The sequence below is a fragment of the Bombyx mandarina genome, chromosome 12 (genome assembly GCF_030267445.1).
Source record: "Bombyx mandarina strain Sakado chromosome 12, ASM3026744v2".
Lineage (NCBI taxonomy): Eukaryota > Metazoa > Arthropoda > Insecta > Lepidoptera > Bombycidae > Bombyx > Bombyx mandarina.
The window spans coordinates 9,786,421-9,806,446 of NC_143219.1; the positions used below are offsets into that span (position 1 = coordinate 9,786,421).

At 35.9% G+C, this 20,026-nt stretch overlaps 2 protein-coding genes across 3 annotated transcripts; one reads left to right on the top strand and one right to left on the bottom strand.

Annotated features, from left to right (window-relative positions):
• Window positions 1-4,468: 4,468 nt before the first annotated feature.
• CPG15 (cuticular protein glycine-rich 15) lies at window positions 4,469-8,148 on the top strand. Its single transcript, XM_028176722.2, has 4 exons — window positions 4,469-4,474; window positions 6,007-6,259; window positions 6,615-6,674; window positions 7,907-8,148. Exons 1-4 carry the CDS (start codon window positions 4,469-4,471, stop codon window positions 8,098-8,100), a joined length of 513 nt encoding a protein of 170 aa, XP_028032523.1. The 3' UTR covers window positions 8,101-8,148.
• Window positions 8,149-11,203: 3,055 nt separating this feature from the next.
• LOC114244801 (uncharacterized) lies at window positions 11,204-18,401 on the bottom strand. 2 transcript variants are annotated; one of them, XM_028176705.2, is made up of 4 exons: window positions 18,206-18,401; window positions 17,920-18,122; window positions 11,976-13,164; window positions 11,204-11,508 (listed from the first exon to the last, which is right to left on the bottom strand). In XM_028176705.2, exons 1-4 carry the CDS (start codon window positions 18,286-18,288, stop codon window positions 11,343-11,345), a joined length of 1,641 nt encoding a protein of 546 aa, XP_028032506.2. In that variant the 5' UTR covers window positions 18,289-18,401; the 3' UTR covers window positions 11,204-11,342. The 2 variants fall into 2 exon arrangements, with proteins under 2 accessions (XP_028032506.2, XP_089588067.1); XM_089731941.1 differs by having other exon boundaries at window positions 11,343-11,508; window positions 11,966-13,164; window positions 18,206-18,396.
• Between the last annotated feature and the right edge of the window lie 1,625 nt (window positions 18,402-20,026).

Sequence of the window (20,026 nt, forward strand, 5' to 3'; positions counted from 1 at the left end):
ATAATAATAATAATAATGATAACATAATATTTTATTAGAGATTAAACCGTCAAACTATTATAGTTTTAATTATTATTTATATTATATTATTAATAAAATTAAGTAATATATATTTATGCACACATAAATAGTACTAGTCATATATTCTGGAGTATCTCGGAGATATTGCCAAGAGAAACGAAGATAACCTCGAAAAACTAAAAGACAATTACCAATATTAGGAAAAAGCTTGCCTGCCTGTAGGTCGACGCATTGGTCAGAGCAAATTCTCACTGCATTCGGCTTTATGCGATCTAACAAGAGATAGGACAATTTCACACGACCAGCGGAGGAGGAGTAGGTACTGTTTCTGAAACTTAAGCCAGGCTGTTCAAACTATTTTATTACAAAACATTTATGTAACGTAATGCACTCGACTATTAGACAAATGTCTAGTATGCGTGAGGCTCTGTTGCATGCACACATACAAATGTGGTAATTTTAATGGTTTGTTTGCACTCATTCCCATTGTACAAAAAACAAAGCAGAATAGTGCAATCGTTCCTTATGTTGGTCCAGACACGCTCACGTGCGGACCTCTTGATCTTAAATAAATCAACACGTATTTTATTTACTCCATCAGCATACATCATACATTTTAAAATGTGAAAATATACACGTACGACCTCGACAGGGCAACGTAAATCCGCCGTTGTCCGAAACATATCTTATCCCCCAGACTCACTCCTGATGCCTTTAGACCTCTGGAGCACCGGTCACCGTACTCGTTAGAACGAACTAACCCATAAACACAGCCCACTGAGTTTCTTGCCGGAACATTTCAGAGGGTCGCGATTCCGAGCCGGTGGTAGATTCTGCGAGGCACTGCTCTTGGTAGGGCGAGTATCAGCAAATTTTCTCAGGTTGGGCCCATGAGCTCACCTACCTGTCCAGGCGTAGCTGCAATAGGAGGAAAAAATGACGCTGGCCACCTTTTTTAATTACATATCTCGTATATAGGCGAAAGAGCAGATAGGATTTAGTGGTTACTAGAGCCTAATCCTATTAAAGAGTACAGTAAATTAATATGAAAACAAACAAACAAATTTCAAAGTATCCAAATATCTGAACGTATTGTAGAGCGCACCAACACCTGAACTGATGACCACAACCACTCTGCCAAAAGTGAAAACGGCTGAGAAGATGAAATATCTGAAAAATAATAATATCTTGTCTCATTATATAACTTATACCTTACATCTATTTTATATGTAGTAGGACAACAAAATTGAGACATCGACCTCATACTTATGTTCTTCGCTAACCATTTTACACCAGGTGGATCGTGAATTAGATCTCCAGTCATTGAAACCATAAAAAAATTTATGCATGTTAGTATTACAAGCAATCTTTCTGTTTCATATTCTAGTCGTAGTTACGTCACTTAAGGAGATTGGTTTGGCACTAGATTTAAAAAAATAACTTAAGCCTCTCCTGGTGGCTCGGAGGCCTTTCTAGTTTCACCAGGACAGGAACTTATACGATCAGGCTCTTCAACAACAAGAAGTTCTTAAATAAATGTTATGTAATCTAAATGTATATCTAAAACTTAGGTATTATTACTTCTTCAACAATTTTTGCTTGCAGAGCCATTTGTGATATACTGACTTTCTGACGATCTAACCGTTAATAGTTCAACAATCACATTCATAAAATTATTATGTTGATTTGTTATGTCACTAGCGACGCTTTGAAGTCTTTTGAACCAAAACATTAACCTACGCTCTTACTATGATACGTTTATTAGCAGTGAATGTAAATATTGCTTTGAACAAGCTAGAGGAAACTGTAGTTTGTTTAAATCTAAAGTTAATCGAAACGATTTAAGTGATTGTTTTGACGGGTTCTACTAACACCGAAACGCAATCAGGGACGTGTGGTTACGTTATGAAGTGGACGTCGTGATCCATGGAGGTCAATTGCTACCTATCCATACTGAATATGTAGGTTCGTCGATGATCTCACATGTAATAAATGCATATGATTACAAACATTATTTTTTTCGGCATTCATTCATTATATTTAAGAAAAAAAAAACATCCACAGAACCAAAAAATGTATTTAATTTTAAAACTGATCTATCATTGCTGATTTTACAGTTAGCCAGTCGTCAATTACCACGAAAATTGTAAAATATACGAATCATCGGAAATTATGCAAAATGAAAGCTTAAAATGATTTCATACCAGTAGAGATGTGTGGTAAGAATTTATTATCAGTAAGTATATAATGAAATGTGAGTTTGCCAGTCCTTAAATTGTCCTTAAATAGTCCATAAGCAACTATTAAGCTGAATTCTGAATTTTTTTTATGTACAGAAAAGTTAGAAATTCAGTTATAGATAATTGTGTAATTTATTTTATTTGCGGTTTAAGAAGTTTTTTACAAATAAAATGAAGTGGCACGGCAGTAAAACGTATTTTAACGGATCGCCACGGATGAACCCGTCCGTGTCGTCATCAAAGTCTTTTATAAAGCGATTATTAATTTTAGAAAGTACCTAAAATGAGACGTATTTTGTTAATTGCTTATTATAAATTTGCAAGCTTGGAATCCCCGGTTGCAAATTAAACATAACATAGGTTTTTTAAGTGAAATTATATGAATATAAATCGATAGGTAGGTATATAAAATAATTTAAATCGATGTTATGCAGTTATGACGACTACTAGACCGGCTATTGTGTTTTCTGGACATAAAACGACTGTTCAATTTTTATGTTTGGCATGAACGTTTTTCTAATTATTTGTGAAAAAATGAATTATTTGCGACATACTTTTTAGGGTAGATGAATAGATGAATAGCGTAAGCTACAATTACAAGTTTACATTTTCGCCCTCTTGGTGTCTGGTAGGCTTAATTATCCGTATTTTAATTCTGTAATTATAGTTTAAAATACGGTTTTATGAACCTAGGATTGTCGACATTTATTTTCATTATTAATTAAAATAAAATAATTATTTAATTAAAATAATAATTTAAGGAAAAGAGTCTAGGTATATTTCTACCATCTAGGATTCCCTTCGTATGTCAGTTTGGGGATCGGCAAGGGAAACCGAATAAGACGTAGCGTCTTACGAAAGTGCGACCGGGTAATGGATATGCCACGCTCTGTGACCCACACTGCTTCTGACTCTGCTGATGCACGTCACGGTCATCAAGATAGTTTTCGGATAGTCCCGAGGAGGCCAATGATTTTAGCGTCGATGACCTCCAGTCCGGCGTCCTGTAGGAGTGGATTGGCGAAAGGATAATCCCATAACCTTGCCCCGGCTCGGTTGATTTCGGTCTTATCCCAGTTTTAGAGGTGCTATTGAGCGACAGGAGACTTTAATCGAATCGACTCTAATGTACTCCGCTACCTGCCCTCAAAACGGAGGTCGAAACCGGGAATTCCTCATGATCCAATAAAATACCTTTCCAATTACTTTATGTTAGGTAGCAATACTACATGATCAGCGGATTGAACACGGTACCTAGGTTATAGTACGGTAACTAAAATTTACTACACATAAAGTAAATTGCGCAAACATTTTTGTTAAAAAATCAAGACAATTCAGTTGTTAGTCAATAAGGCCGTCACCTGAAGAGCTTATGTTTTTTATCTCGATCGTGGTCACTGGATGGTTACTAATGTACCTACCTAATGGAAAGCAATTACTTCATCATACGCGTCTCAGTGCAAACTGCAATGTTTCACATCTGAACGCAATATTCAGGCTATTTTACAATCTACAATTTTGCATGTAGGTATGAATGTATGTCATGTCACATGTGGATAATCATCTCCTCATTTAGGTACCTTCGTAGCATTTTCTGGTAATAATGTGTTAATTTTTTCTCTGTCTTGTTCCAATTTAAACTGAAATTTTAGCATTCCAGTGATCACCATCGCTCACGAATGCCAGGGCACATTCAAGCCGCTGCCTATAGCTGAGGATTCTCTGCGAACCTCATTCAAAGGACATTCGAGGAACGAAATATTTGTAATTATTACTGAGGTGTAAAATACTTGACCCATAATTAATTATTAAAAATTTGAAGGCCGTTATAATTTTGAATACAAATATTTTAAGGACGATTAGACTAGAATTACTTTAATTGCCTTCATTATTAAACACAACTTTTGAGGTTTGGAACTCAGCCTCAATAGATAACTTAGAACTAATCTTAGAAGTAGTAATCTAGAACTAATCTAGAACTTAGAAAATCAGTCCGTAATTTTTTACCTAATACTAAAATGCTCAGAAACTTGATGGCCCAAGGGACAATGGGTTACATCACATTGACCGCGGAACTGCTTCCGTTCTCCTCTTGACGGCTCGCGGCGGCCGCGAGCGAAGCTCCGCGAGTGGGAGACGCCCGCTCCACATATATAATGCGGTTTGTTCGAGTTCCCAGCATGCAGTTTGCATATAGCTTCATCATCATGAAGGTAATATCACTTTATACCTACACAAGAATACCGTGCTAGACTAGTTGCCTTTATCGCTGATTATTGTTTCCCATTCACATTATTATCTTAGCAAATATTCATTGTAATTGCTTTTCTTTTATTTGAATTAAAATTGGGATACCAACTTGCTTGTAATTAGGTTTCGAAATTATATTTATGTAACATCAAACTCATAACATTTTCGTGCACTAACAATAACTTGGTAAAGTTATGAGAACTGTGATCGTTAAAATAAATTTAGATTAAAATACTTCTAATTTAATGACAACGAAATGTCTTTTTTTAATATGTATTTCATCTAAAACTATCTGAAGAACGTACTACATTTTATAAAAACAGTTGAACTAATTTTACCTCCTTTGGATTATTAAAAAAGCGTGGGATCAATGGTATCAGTAGCTATAAATATTTTATGAACAAATATGAGTAGAAGGGTTATTTTGTTAATATCCTGAAAACCACTCCAAGCTTTTTTTACAATAAAATGATTTTGTTTTACACTATCTTTAATTAAAAAATTTTTTAATTTATTTTCTATTTTTTAGTTGGTTTTTCTATAAAAGCGTATTTTTTTGGCTTTTTAAAACTATTATTGATTTTTCATTTTTTAGTTAAATTTCAATTTTTTTTTCAATTTTTTTTTAATATTGGTTTGTCATCGTTCCTTAATAAATATACCAAATTTCGAGTTAATCTGACGTTTTGAAGGGGGTTAAAATCATGTTCAAAGATTCCGTTACCAACATACATATACGTTTGAAGCTAATAAAAGCGTATTAAAAATATTTTAAATGGTTTTGATAAATATTTTTAATTGAAATATATTTTTCATTTATAATTTTCATTACTTTATTTGTGTCTTCGTAACATTGAAGTTACTCCAAATGGTTCTACTACTACTATACAACTACCTATAGAAAACTCATATTGGTGTTTTTGCAATACCTCTTCTATGACTGATTGAATAAATGTTAGTCATTAATATCAACACTAGATAGAATGATAAAGGAATAAAACATAAAATGTAAACAAACATTTCATGAACAGATTTAGGTAAGCTCCACAGAGTTTTTACATTTAAGTTGAGTGTGGTTGAGACAGAGTGTATGTGAAGGTACCAGAAATAACCCATCCTCATTTCATTTGAGAAATGTAGGTAAAATACTAAAGTATATTCTCAAACGACATAAGCTTACTTTCAATTTTTTCGTTTTCGATATCACGCAGATACTTGTGAACTATTGCACAACTCGTTCCATATTGATCATCGGTCCCCACTTACGGACATTAATGTTTAATCAAAGCAAATAGACACAAAGGCATTCTATTATGTCTTGGTATATAATTCATTTTTTGTTTCTAATTCGGACACCATTGGTGTTAAATGTTATTAGGCTGTAATTGGCATTTTCGATAGGTGGCGGTGACTTTGTTGAAACAAAATAAGAATCTGTCATAAAAATATTAACCATGGAAAACTTGTTTTAAATAATGTTATTTTTATTTTTCAGGTATTCGTTTGCTTGTTGGCGTTAGCCGTAGCCGCAAATGCCGGCTTCATCGGCGGCGGAGGTGGCGGTTGGTCTGGCGGTGGTGGCGGTGGATATGGCGGCGGAGGCGGCAGCGGATGGAAATCGGGCGGCGGCGGCGGCTGGTCCGGAGGTGGCAGTAGCGGATGGTCTAGTGGCGGAGGAGGTGGAGGCTGGTCTGGCGGTGGTGGTGGAGGCTACGGCGGCGGTGGACACGGCGGTGGAAGTGGTGGACGTAAGTTTAAATCAACACTATGCGCTACCAAAATCGTAATAATAAGGACTAATAGTTTTTTTGTTGTTTGGCAAAATGTCGCAGATACCATAAGATGTTAGGGAACCGTTTCCAAGGCTCAAGGAATTAATATTAAACTAACATTAATGAAAATCAATATTGATCTGTTAAATTAGAGATAAATACTATCGTTTTAGCAAGTTCCTAATATTCAAGGAAGCTATTATACGATAACCAATATCTCAAAATAGCTCAAAAATAACAATATAAGAAATATATACTTACATTATTGATATGTTGTGAAGTTTGAAAATATGGGTGTATTTTTAATATAGTTCTCTCACTATTCTAATAGAAGTCAAGATCATCAAGATCATAACCACCGGCGGAGGCGGCGGCGGCGGCGGCGGCTTCGGTAAGTTTCATCTTTAAAATACGAGTATCTGACATCCATTGAAATTATTAATAATTCAGCCGTTCCATTCCATCCAATCACTGCGTTTCTCCAGTGCATTCCAAGAGTCCATTTTTTCCATGTAACCTCCGAGTCAGGAATGGTTTTATTTCCTGAATGCCTTTAAAAACCTTTCTTAACCTTTAACCTGTAATAAACCTTTCTTCAAAGGCAGTTTCAAAAAGAATCATGCATGATAGAGAGCGGTTTGACTATGCTTCTTGCATTACTGTTATGTTCTTGAGTGAGAATGACCAGTCGACACCAAGAAGCCATATTATGCTCGTGTGACATAACCGTAAGAAACACTGCAAGAGCATTTTTTGCGTTACAATTTGGATTACACTTGAGACTTGCAGATTTTGTCGCGAAACAGGGGGCGGTATTTGCTTAGTGATGTCTATGAGCCACGGGACCACTTAGCACTCATCTGCCCATTTAATGCTATTAAAAAGTAAAAAACTCATAGATACATTTTAACTAAATATTTCGTTAGGCATTGCCAATACAATTTCCGATTAGTTCCAAGAGACTAACATAGTTTTAGCTTTAACTGCACATCAACGAACTATACGATTATATTTAGTAACAGTAACATCTTAGAAGGGTCATCCAATCGCTCTTACGATGTCGAAGGAAAACTAAGGTTGCAAGATTAAGAATTTCGCAACAACAAAACGCGCATAGTCATTACCTTAGTAGTTTAGAATTCGTGTTCTGTAAAGTCCATTTGCTACTCGCCGGATCGTTTGTTTGGGTCGCTCGATCGTATGAATCGAAGTGTGAACCTATGAACAAAGCGTTAGCGGTGGAGCGAACTCTCCACTTGGTGGTAAATATGTTGTATGTAGTTAGCATTTTCCAAGGACGCTGGCAGCCAGGAATACAGCCAAGCTGCTGTTAATGCATGTGTGAAACTTTTAACTGGGCCGGGTTCACAAAATACTGTTATTAAGCCGCTATGTAGCACAAATTTGTCGCGACGTAATACGAGTGAAGCATTATCTTTCTCTTCGACGAAACAGATGACGTAGCGTCGTACTAACGGAACCTAACGCAATATTTACGATATATAACTCTTTATTTTAATTTCAAATAATAATATATTTTATATATTCTACTTGTTATTAAATTCAGCATCTTAATCGATTGTTTTATGATAAAACTCGTTCAGAAACATTGTTTTATGGTAGGTGGTGGTCACGGAGGATGGTCCGGCGGCGGCGGTAGCAGTGGCTGGAAAAGTGGAGGCGGCGGAGGCTACGGCGGTGGTGGACTAGGCGGCGGCAGCGGTGGCTGGAAACTCGGTGGTGGAGGCGGCGGCTGGTCCAGCGGCGGTGGTAGCGGCGGTTGGTCGAGCGGCGGTGGATCCTCCGGATGGTGGTGATCCTCATTACGACGAACAAGCATAGTACAAATACAGTGATACCTTTAATTTGTTTTTTTCTTGTCTTACCACATCCCCTACATACATAAGCGTACATGCATCACATTTTACAAATTTAAATATTGTCTACAACTTTTGACTACTTGACCTAAATTAAATTAACTTTATTAATATTATTAAATATAAAATTAAATTAAATAAACCTAAATTATGGGTTTATTTATCATTTAAAGAATATTTAATCCTAAAAGCCTTCGTAGCCCAGTAAATTGAGAATCATTGAGATATGTCATGAATTTTCAGTAACAACAGTCTTGACATAATATATAAAGCAAAAATTTAACCAAAACCTAAATTCAAAGTTCAACAAATTTTCGCGATATCAAAGAACTCAATAACAATAAGTCTCAGAAATATTATATCATTAGATTATATATAATTTCATAATTCGATTTCAAAATTCCAATACTTTTTTGCCTAATTAGGCAATTGCCGAAAAAAGAAGGTAATGTTTTCCGAGCTTTTATTAGATACGAGTATACCTACTTGCGACGGATTTCAGCATATGAAAATTAAATGTCATTAAATTCATCTCAGCCGTGGGAGTCTTAGGTTATACTTACATACTATTTCAATATGTTAAAAGAAACAAAAAACACTGCTTCATTAAAAATGCTAACTAAATAAATAATAGTTTAAAAAAACTATCAAAATACACTTTTATAAAATATTCAACTAAAAAATAGAAAATACATTTGAATTAAAAATAGTGTAGTAAAAAATAATTTTATTGTAAAAACCGTAGGGTGTTTTTCAGAATATTATCAAAATAACCCTTCTACTCATATCTGTTCATAAAATATTTATAATTACTGATACCATGCACACCACGCTTTTTTTACAATAAAATAAATTTTTTTTCACTATTTTTAATTCAAATTTATTAAAAAATATATATATTTTTTAGTTGTATTTTCTATAAAAGCGTATTTTGTTAGTTTTTTTAAACTATTATTTATTTTTTAGTTGAATTTCAATTTTTTCAAAAAAAATTGTTTAATATTGATTTGTGATCCTTAATAAGTATTCCAAATTTCGAGTTAATTCGACGTTTTAAAAGGGGTCAAAATAATGTTCAAAGATTCCGTTACATACTAATATATATACGTCTGAAGCTAATAAAAGCGTATTAAAAACGAAAAATTACAAAGCATAATATGTATAACTTTGTAATTTAAGCGTTCCCTTTACTAACATTCAAATTATATTTATATACTATTTTATCTACGTCATCAACACTAGGTTCGATCGCCTATAAAAACGGAACATTCGATCCGGAATCAACTGATATCAACGTCAGCACAGTAGGTACTTTGATAAGAATATGCGTCATGATAATAGTCTTATCCTTGCCGCTTTTTTTTTCCTAAGCTGATGGTCTTAAGAGACCATATCAGCGCAACCGGGCGAGTAGGTGAGCTCACGGGGCTCAAACCTGACGTTGTTGCTAACACGAAACCTAGAAGAAGCCGTGCTTCGGAGAATCTACCACTGGATCGGAAACGCGACGCACTGAAAAGATCCGGCGAGAAACTCAGTGGGCTGTGTCTGTGGGTTAATTTACTCGCCGAGCCCTTCGTCGCAAGCGACGGGTTCGACGAGAACGATGACCGGTGCTTGGGGTACCTAAAAGCACCGTTAGTGGATCGGGAGGATCCTAAATGACGTGTTTTGGGCGACGTTGACTGTTTACAATTCGGTTCGCAGGACCGGGAATGTAGTAACCGGCGGCCACGGTGAGAGGGCTTTCGTGTCGTGCCGCTTGTTCTAAATGGCGCACTGATGCTCCCAACTAATGCGAAAGGTCGATGTTCTTGACGAACCACGGGGCTCCGATGGCTATCCTGCAAAAACGGGATTGAATGATTTGAAGGAATTTCAAGTTAGTGTGGGCCGCGTGAGCGAACACTACACTTGCATAGGTAATGACGGGGCGTATGCAAGTTTTGTAGAGTGCCACCTTATTTCCAAGAACCTTGCCTCCGCTTACTTCCCGACTGCTGTTCACGCAGGAGCAAATCACCGCGATGCCCTAGACACACCTTACGAATCCATCAGATCCATTAACCCTTGCATTAGACGTTTTGAGCTCTAGCACTAGAAGCAGGCTTAGGGTCCCCCCAGTAACTGTACTTGTCGAATTCAACAAAGAGTTCAGCCGCGCTGAGTTTCTCGGCGAATCTCTTCAGCGGGTCACGATTCGGATCCGGTAGTAGATTCATTATGCGAAGCAGCTGCCCTTGAGTTGTCAGGTGTCTTTCGGAGGCGCTCGGGCGGCTGTTAGCAAATCCCAGCTCTTGGCTAAGCCATTGCTTGCCCATCTGTCAAGGTGTAACTGGAAAGGCGTTCGGCCACCAGTAATCCTTACTTTAAAAAAAATAATAGGCCATTTGTTTTTGGATTCTCACCGCTCGCAACGACCGGACGTCTAACAGAATCATAGATAATACACAGAACGGAATCTCTTTTGGTTGTTTTAAAGGACAAGAGACCTATTTTTGAGACTATAAATGCGCAATTGTTGATTATGATGACCATGTGTTTAGGGTCATTTTCATCGTTTATAGCTGGATTAAACGGATTTCTTTTTATATTACATTTTTAAGGGGTTCCATTTCTGAACCTAAAAATATTTATACTATAGAATTATTATTTTTAATGCCGTCGGAGTTTTTGTTTCAATTAATAATTTATTTTCCTTAAACATAATTTACAAGTGTCGTGTCTAGGACTGCGTACGGCAATTACTAGAGCAACAGGAGAAATTAAGCTTTTGTAGTATGTAGACATGAGGTGAACTGAATCTACTTATTTTAATCCAACCATTAAGACACTGGGTTAAATATGAACTGTGAAGAGAACTAAGAGCTTGTTGGTCGTGATGGGTCCGAATATGGCGAATCTTGCGATTCATATTTCGGGCAGTGTTCAATATAGCAGTAATCTTAAACTACACTTATAGTACCTTCTTAAAGATCTTACTTTACTCGTATTTACTGAAAGCTAAATGTGGGTATTTTTTCTCATTAATAAAACTATCGACTATGAGCATGCCTCTGTATTGGATTTTTCTCAAAATGTTACAAAACAATTAACATTTAAAACTTAATAAAACTTAATAAAACACACTAATAATAAATCATACATCAAAACAAAAAATAATTAAATTAAACAAAAAATGATTATTTTTTAATTTTCTTTTTTTTAATCTTTTCCCTTCTCTGTCGATTTGGATTGAAATTCTCCTTTTCAGATGAATTAGAGCTATTAGGCGTGAAACCACGTGGTTCACGCCTAAATCTTTTGCTATGGTCTTCAAAATCTTCTATTTCAGTTAAAACGGCATACCTGTAAATAAAACTTAATCTTTATACTCAATTTATGAATCCTTTTAAATTCCATCCAACTGGTTTCATGAACAATTAACGCATTTGTGAATTTAGTTTAATTTTACTAGTAAATAGTGTTTTTTTTTTTAAATTCAAGTAATACATATATACGTGAAACTTTTGATGTCTATAGTTAAGAACACTCTGAACGAAAGGTTATTTGCTTTATGCGACATTTTTACAACTTTACCGGAGAGCGGTTTAAAGTTTAAAAATTTGGAAAAAAATATCATAAATAATCTTCAGCTATATTTTGAAAGGGGTAACCTTAATTAAAGTCCAATTAAAACATCGAATAGTTGATAGTAATACCAAATAAAACAGACCTTTAATTACAAAGATAAATGTCGCTTATTAAGCGAAATGTCTATTAAACCAAATAGCATTCCACCCCTCAATATATATTTTTTCCATACAATAACTTACGGATCCTCGTTTGGTCTGTGAATGTCAGCAACAACTTCCAGCATTGCACCTCCAACGTCACTTTCACTATCAGACTCTTCTATGATTATACCAACAGGCCTTTCTGGTCTGTTTTGGACTTTTTCTGTATTAAATTCTAATAATTCCAATGTTTTGCGTTTCTCAATTTCTTTTTCATCTGTTTTATCACTAACCTTAAGGTTTCTATCTCTACTTCTGGGTTCTTTTGATAAAATTTCTATATCTTTATTAAGGAGTTCATTAGTATTATGTATATCACTTATATCAGTTTGTACTACAGTTGAATGTATGTTAGATTTTATGTTATTTTGATTTGTATCAATCTTAATGATAGCTGTAAAACTTTTATTTTCAATGGTAACAGAAACATTATTTGTAATAGTATGGGAGTTCCTTAACCTCTCATTCTCTCTAAAAACTTCTTTATTACAAAATGAGCATGTCTCTATTAATTTACTTCTTTTATAAAATGGCACATGGTAGTCATTCAACAAACTTTGTGTTTTCGTTATTGCTAAATCATCTTTGTTACAATGGTTTCCAATTAATTGGGAATTATGGTTATTTCTATTAGCTTCTATGACAGCTAACAAGGCCTCAACATCTTTATCTACGGATGTTTGTGTATCATCAATCACAATGAGTTCATCATCAACAACTATGCCACTTTCATCATTGTCGTTTTTGTTCATACTTAAGTGAGAATCACAAATGAGATCTCTTTTTGTTCGTTTAGGATTTTTTACTGATTCATCTGATTTTTTTAATGTTTTCACAAACACTTGATTTTTACTCAGGTTATGTGTTGTTTTCTTATACCTCTTTCGGTTTTTATTTTCATTTTCGCAGTTTATATTTTTTACTATCTTACTTTCACCAAGTACGCGAAGATCATTATTATAATTAATATTTGAGAATGGTTTCCTTTTCAAATTTTGCTCATTTTTTTGAAGCCATAGCTGCACGTAATTAACAGAATCATTCATTTTCGTATTGCGCAACAACGAAATATCTTCACCCGGCAAAAAAGACAAATTATTTTCCTTATTTTTAACTGATCGACTGTAGCTTTTATTTTTATTGTAGTACTTTAATGGTGCTTGAATACACTCAGGAAATAGCTCTTTTTCAACTTTTAGTTGGTCGGATAATCTTTTTCTTCTGTATACTGCAATACAAAATTGACACATAAATAAATAACTATAAATAAATAACTGGGAACAAATCAGGCACATTGCCAATTTAGGATTCCCTGTTGTGGGTACCAGAGAGTGACAAACATACTTATAAACATTTTAATATTTACATATTATTATATAGATAATAGACACCTAGACAAAGAGCAAATAAACCTGTTCATCACACAATATTTGCCCTATGGGGAGATCGAACCCATGACCCTCAGCGCAACAGTCAGGAACATTATCTACTGCGCTACTCAGTCAGTCGGTCAGTCACATACGAGCCCGATGCAAAAGAGTTCGTCTAGTTTGAAATTTTCTGTGTGAAATTTTTTCTAACTTGATTATTTTCTTATATCTATAGAAAATATTAAGCTGTTCTACTATCGCATGTCGCGTTACTTACGCCCTTTTTTAATTATGAACCAATAAACTATTTTAGATTTTTAAATTTATAGGTATCCTGTTTTAATTTCGAAGAATATAAGCAACAAAATAGTTCGTCTAATTGTTAATCGATGCAAATAAGATGCAAAAATAAGATTATTTCTTCTTTGTACAATTATGTGGCATAATTTAAATTTGGAAAAAGTAATTCAGTGTTATTTGTCAATTGAGTATAAATTCTGAAAATTTCAGTTATTTTCATTAGTTTTCAAATAACAATGGGTCGTGGCAAATCCGTGTGTGAAGAGCTTCGAAAGCGAATAGTTTGTGGGGTCGATGCTGATAAATCAAGTTACCAAATATCTATAGACTTGATACTTCCCAGATCTACAGTCCAATCTATCATTCAGCACTGTAAAAATAATAGAACGACTTCTTGTTTGAAGAAAACTGGTCGACCACGTATCAGAAGCAGCAGAAAACAGAATCCTGAAGAAAATTATCAAAAATAATCGTCGTGCTCGAGCTGGAGAACTCACGGTGCAATGGAAGGACATGGTTCACAAAGACGTCTAAGTTGATACAAAAGAGTCCTAAAAAGAATGGGTTTTACACCGCTAAGGAGAAACCACTGTTGACTGCTGTACAAAAGAAAAAGAAGCTGAAGTTTGCTCGTGATCATTTAAATTGGACTTCCGATCAGTGGCGTAGTATCATTTGGAGTGCCGAGTCCAAATTTTGAAGTGACAGTCGGCGATGAAAGGAAAATAGTGATTCGAAACAAAAATGAGGCGTTTCATACTGATTGTCTCAAACGCGAAGTGAAGTTTTGTCTCTTATGATATGTCTGCACAAGGTGTTGGTGGTATGCAGTTTGTGGATGGTTCTATCAATGCTGCGACGCATCAAAACCTTTTGGAAGAGAATTTACTGCCCTCTATTCCGTCACTCAAACATCAAGATTCCTTCATTTTTCAACAGAACGTTGCTTTCTGCCATACTGCAAGGACAACAAAGACGTGGCTACTGGCGAAAAGCATCTCTACAATCGAATGGCCATCTAACAGCCCGGACTTGTCGCAGATCGAATCCCTATGGTGGAAAATGAAAAAAGTTATTCGTAAATATCCATCAATGTCGAAGAGCGACTTAAGGCTTAAACTCTTGGCTGTCTGGGAGCCCATTAAACCTGAGGAGTGTGCAGCGTTGGTGGCAACCATGCCTCTTCGTATTAAAGCTGTCATTGAGAGCAAAGGCGACACAACTAAGTGGTAGACGAACTATTTTGCGTGAGTGACAAGGGTAAACGAATACTTTTTACTTGTTTTTTAGATTATTTTTTTTGTTATGTAATGTCATTAAAGAATTTCAGTTATGTTAAAATAAACTATAAATTTTCCTCAAATTGTGGTTTACTTTTTATTAAAAGTTTTTAATTATTTTATCAATATTTACTATCTATATTTTACGCTTTGCACTACCTACTTGCCAACTATTTTAAATTAATAATAAATGAGTATTTGTAATGTATTTTCTCTTTTTTTTATTGCTTAGGCCCGCCACATACGGGCAGCTTGAAGCAGTCAAAATCGACTGCTTCAAGCTGCGACTGCATAGTGAACTACAGACTTCTACGTACGTACATACACGAACCGCTCAAGCAGTTGCAACTGCTTCGGGCGGTTGGCAGCTCGGTGAAATTTCATCATGCGGTCAAGCAGTCGCCAGGCATACACTGACTGCTCGAGCTGTCGACTGCTTTCGCGTTGTTACCTACGCCCACGCTCTTCATTCCACGTCGCGCACGCTTCCCGGCCGCACGCTTCGTTTGTTTATTGAGAACACCAACTGCTCGAGCAGTTATCAATGGCAGCTTCAAGCTGTTGACGCTGTCTACAAGAGCGGTTCGTGTATGTTCATCACTGGGTAACTGCTCGAGCAGTCCGTGTATGACGGACCAGGTTAGTGGACGAGCTCACGGCCCACCTGGTGTTAAGTGGTTACCGGAGCCCATAGAGACCTACGACGTAATTGCCGCCACCCACTTTGAGACATAAGTTTTAAGGTCTGTTTTTACAGTACAATAGCGAGGTAAAAGGAGTAATTAATGGGTCCGTTACGCTCGCGGCGGAAGCCTGGCTGTAGGGTGGTGGTACCTACTCGTGCGGACTGACAAGACGTCCTTTTTTTTTGTGTGAGTGCAGACCGCGGGCCCAATTAATTTTAGGGCCTACCCACTAAACTACTCCCCTGCACTCTTACACCCGACGTCCGATCTCCGTCCGGGGTCAAAACCCGGTCAGAGTAGGGGGGTTCCCGCGGTCAACACTACAACCAGGCGGCGCCACCCCAAGGACGCCCGACCGACGGGTCGTCGAGGTGATAGTCGACGACCAACGACGTCGGTGTCCGCGGTACGGCGACCCTACCAGGCCGCCCGGGCGATGCCGCTGGTGATCCGGGATACCCCGCTGGGCCAGAACCAGCCTGCCGGGTCGGAACGCGATAGATATGTTCGGCGACGACAGCGACGACGAAAATGCGGACCGCATCGCAGTCCGCAGCCGCCGACACGTCGTCCCGTCCTCCTGGTGCCAGCGCGCTAGAGTGAGGGTAACGTGCGGCGCAGTCTCAACCCCCTTAGGTCGCCCCGTGACCAGCACCGGGAGGAGACTGCCTCCTCATAGGGGCCGGAGCTGGACAAACGCCCTCCTCCGACCCCCGGCTCGACGACGGCGGCACGGCGCCGAGAGGGAGGGAGAGTTCTCCCTCTCCCGTTCCGCCGCCTCCTTCTGCAAGATGGTGGACTCGCAGAAGCCGAGCCTCGTAGCCACGACGGTCGGAAGCGACAAGTCCGGTCCTATTTTTGCAACGAGGACGCGGCGCTGCTCCGCGAAAGCGGGGCAGTACGCGAGCGTGTGCTCCGCCGTGTTCTCTTTGCAGCCACTGCAGTGGTGGCACTTCGGTGTCGGCTCCCTCCGGTCGACGAGGTGCAGGTAGCGACTGAAACAGCGTAGGACAAGACGTACTACCACAAGTAATTATGCAAATTATAATTTTGCGAGTTTGATTGTTATTAAGCTGTGTTATTCCTTCAGTGTAGAAGTTAATTGTGAACAATTGTTAACTATATATTTCATTAAAAAAATCGGTACCTGCCTGCCTGTAAGATTCGATCGAAGATGCATTGCTTAAAAAAAATTGCACCTGACGTCTTATCCTTTAGGCCACAACGATCTTATCCTTCAGCCAGATATCACACAAATCACAGGAGAAAGAATTCAGTATATTTTGTTCATGAAATAAATATGCATGGTTTTAAGTGTTTTAGAAAATTTTAATTGGGATTTAAGTAACTGAAATAAAATAAGATTTTAATTTTTAGGGCTGGGCACCCTTAAACATTAACCTTGAGGTGCTTAAGGACTGTGTTAAGCACAATATGGTGAGCAACATTATCTGTTCTGCCCATCTGAGAGGCAACTGTTTGAATTCTTAGGGGAGTAAGTAATGTAAGATTTTTCCCACAAGTAATGTTAGTTGTTGCTTGCTTTGCTGTTGTTAGTGCTTGCTTTTCCCAAATATATATGTACATTTCACATTATGTTTACAAAATATTTTCAAATCAGTATCTATTTTGCATGAGTCAAATCACTTCAGCTAAACATGGCTGAGACAAATAGGTTTGTTTGCTCTTTATCTCGATATTGAATATCTTTATATACATAATTTTAAAGACATATCGTCTTCTCGCATTAAAACAAAAATAATCTCAAAGCTTACGCATTTTACAGGATAGTGTTTTAAAGGTTTAACATGTGATATTTTTAATATTAATCATCTTTGCAACATTTATTTTTTATTTTTTATCACTTACATTATCGGTCTTTTAAAGTAAGATAAAATTATGTATTAATTTTGTTAATAGTAATCAAAACATAGGTAAACTAAAAAAAACTAAAACCAAACCACTCTCTTTTGAAAGTATTTATGAGAAAAATACTGGTGATACCAAATGATTTCGCATATTAACTCAATTTCGAATATTTTTGGAAAGTGTACACTTTTAATGTGAAAAAACGATATCAATATATATATATATACATCTGTCTCAGAAATTTTCATTTGGGCCAAATCAGTGTGTGATTTGTTTTTGATTATTTTTTTAAGCCCACACACATTCGTCATTCACATAGTTACTGACTGTATAAGTAATATTCACTATTAAGGAATGGAAGAGAATACTGAAAGAGTTACAAGACTTATATAGGAACTGATCTCCATGAGACTTACTAAATCTTGGAACTGAAGTCAATTTTATTCTTGGAAATAAATTGAAATTAACATCAACTTACCATCAACATTAAATATCTCTTGGCATTTATTAAAAAGGTCTGTAGCATTTTTTACTCTTTTGGTGAGTACTGGATCATTTACAAAATGTTTACCAGTGCCTGGTGGGGTTGAACAAAATAAGCAGCAAACTGATGTACTGGTACACTTTTCACAAGCTGAGTGCCCACAAGGATATCTCATATGTAGGCCACCAGAATTGTCACTAAAGCAAAAAAATAAAGAAAATTGTTGTTCAAGACTACATCTTATTATTATGAATATATTCAATTACAAAATTGTTTTTACCAGATAGCACACCGACTGTTTTCAAACAGCTGTTGTGAAAGTTCAATCACTACGTTGATGTTCAATTTTGGCAAATTATACATGACCAGTTTAGGATTTCCGCAATAGGTGACTACATAGATTATACCATAGATTATACACTTAATATATTGAGATTATAGGTACACTTAATTATTTAATGGGTGACTGTCATCAGGTGAATGAAGTTAGCCCCTCAAAAATTTTTATTTTCCCTTTTTTATACTTATTTTCTATTAATTCGTTTGTTCATCATTTGTTCATGATTGTTCACTGTTAATAATTGTTTGTTCTGCATTTATTTATTTAAAAAAAAAATTTAAAAATATACCTACAAGTTAGCCCCTATAATGCAATTTTTAATATTTTTTCATCCTTAATGACTCGTAAATATTCATTTTCGATTGTTCTTATATAAAACACGTTTGTTCTCTTTCGAAATTACTCGTTTTTTGTTTAATTTACTATTTTTATTATTTGAATAAATGTATGCAAAATATGTGTACTGCGCATGCGTCAACTATAATGCCTAAACTTTCTACGCGGTTTTAATCGTGAAAAAAAAACAAATATAAATCCTGTAGGAACATTTAATTGGTATACTGTTTAATTAAAAAAATTAAAAAATAAATAAATGAAATAATGTGCATTGGCGTTAAGTTAGACCAAATACATTTTTTCCATCCTCCTACTTATCGTTATGAAGGTATAAAAAAGATAGGGAGTTCACATAGGTAATATAAACAAATAAGTAAATATGTTCATTATTTATCTTTCAAGAGATAATATAGGTATACATTATAATAACTTTTTTACACAGTCGAAATTATATTCCTAACATTAGTAAAATAACATTTTAATACGATAGGTAAGAATTCCACAGATTAGTGCAGATTATAACGGTACCTACCATATTTACCACTTACCTACTTAATGGCTCACTGAATTTTGCCCCCTTTTTTATATTCAGATTTTTCGACGACTATTGGTGATTGTTCGATCATAAAAAGAGTTAAATTCCCAATTATTAATTATTTTATATCTAATAAACAAACCATCACCTCACGCCTATATTGCGCATGCGCCGGTTTTGTCAGTCAGCTGGCAATGGCCGTATTTACTAGCGTTTTGTTAACAAGTGCGTTTATACTGTCTAATTATTTCTTATGTAGATCAAAAAAATACTGAAAACTTTTATCATTCCAACATTAACGAACAAACGACGAACAAATATTTAAAATTAAAAAAAACGGATAATCAAAAAAGTGGGGCCAAATTCAGTGAGCCCTACTTAATCATTTGGGTAAGTAAACGTCAAACAATAAATCCTGCTTTTTATGGTTCTCCATTGGACAGGCAAAGGGAAAAGAACATATAATTAAGGCAGCACAGTCACTGTAACGATATTAACTCAAATAGCTTCTGAGATGATTGATCAAGGAATAAAATAAAATAAAGTGGATTGAGCTCAGAAGTTGAAAAATGAAAAAATTGGTTTGGAACATTTTATTACTTTTTTTGGTCTACTCATGCTAATAACTTCGAGGTATTAAAGGTAGTTTTCCAATTACAGAGCATAATGCGACTCAGTGGCACACAATGCCGAATTATGCTGAAGCTTAATTGGAACGTGAATTAATTTTCAAATGCATCAGCAGGAAGCGCTAAGTTCAGTGTTGAAAAAAAATATTCATGGAGTTAGCAACCTCATGAATGTATAAATAATGTGGTAAACAATAATAATTGGTGGAAAACTATTTACGGTTATTTTAAGTAATTTTGATTATTTCATTATCATTTTTT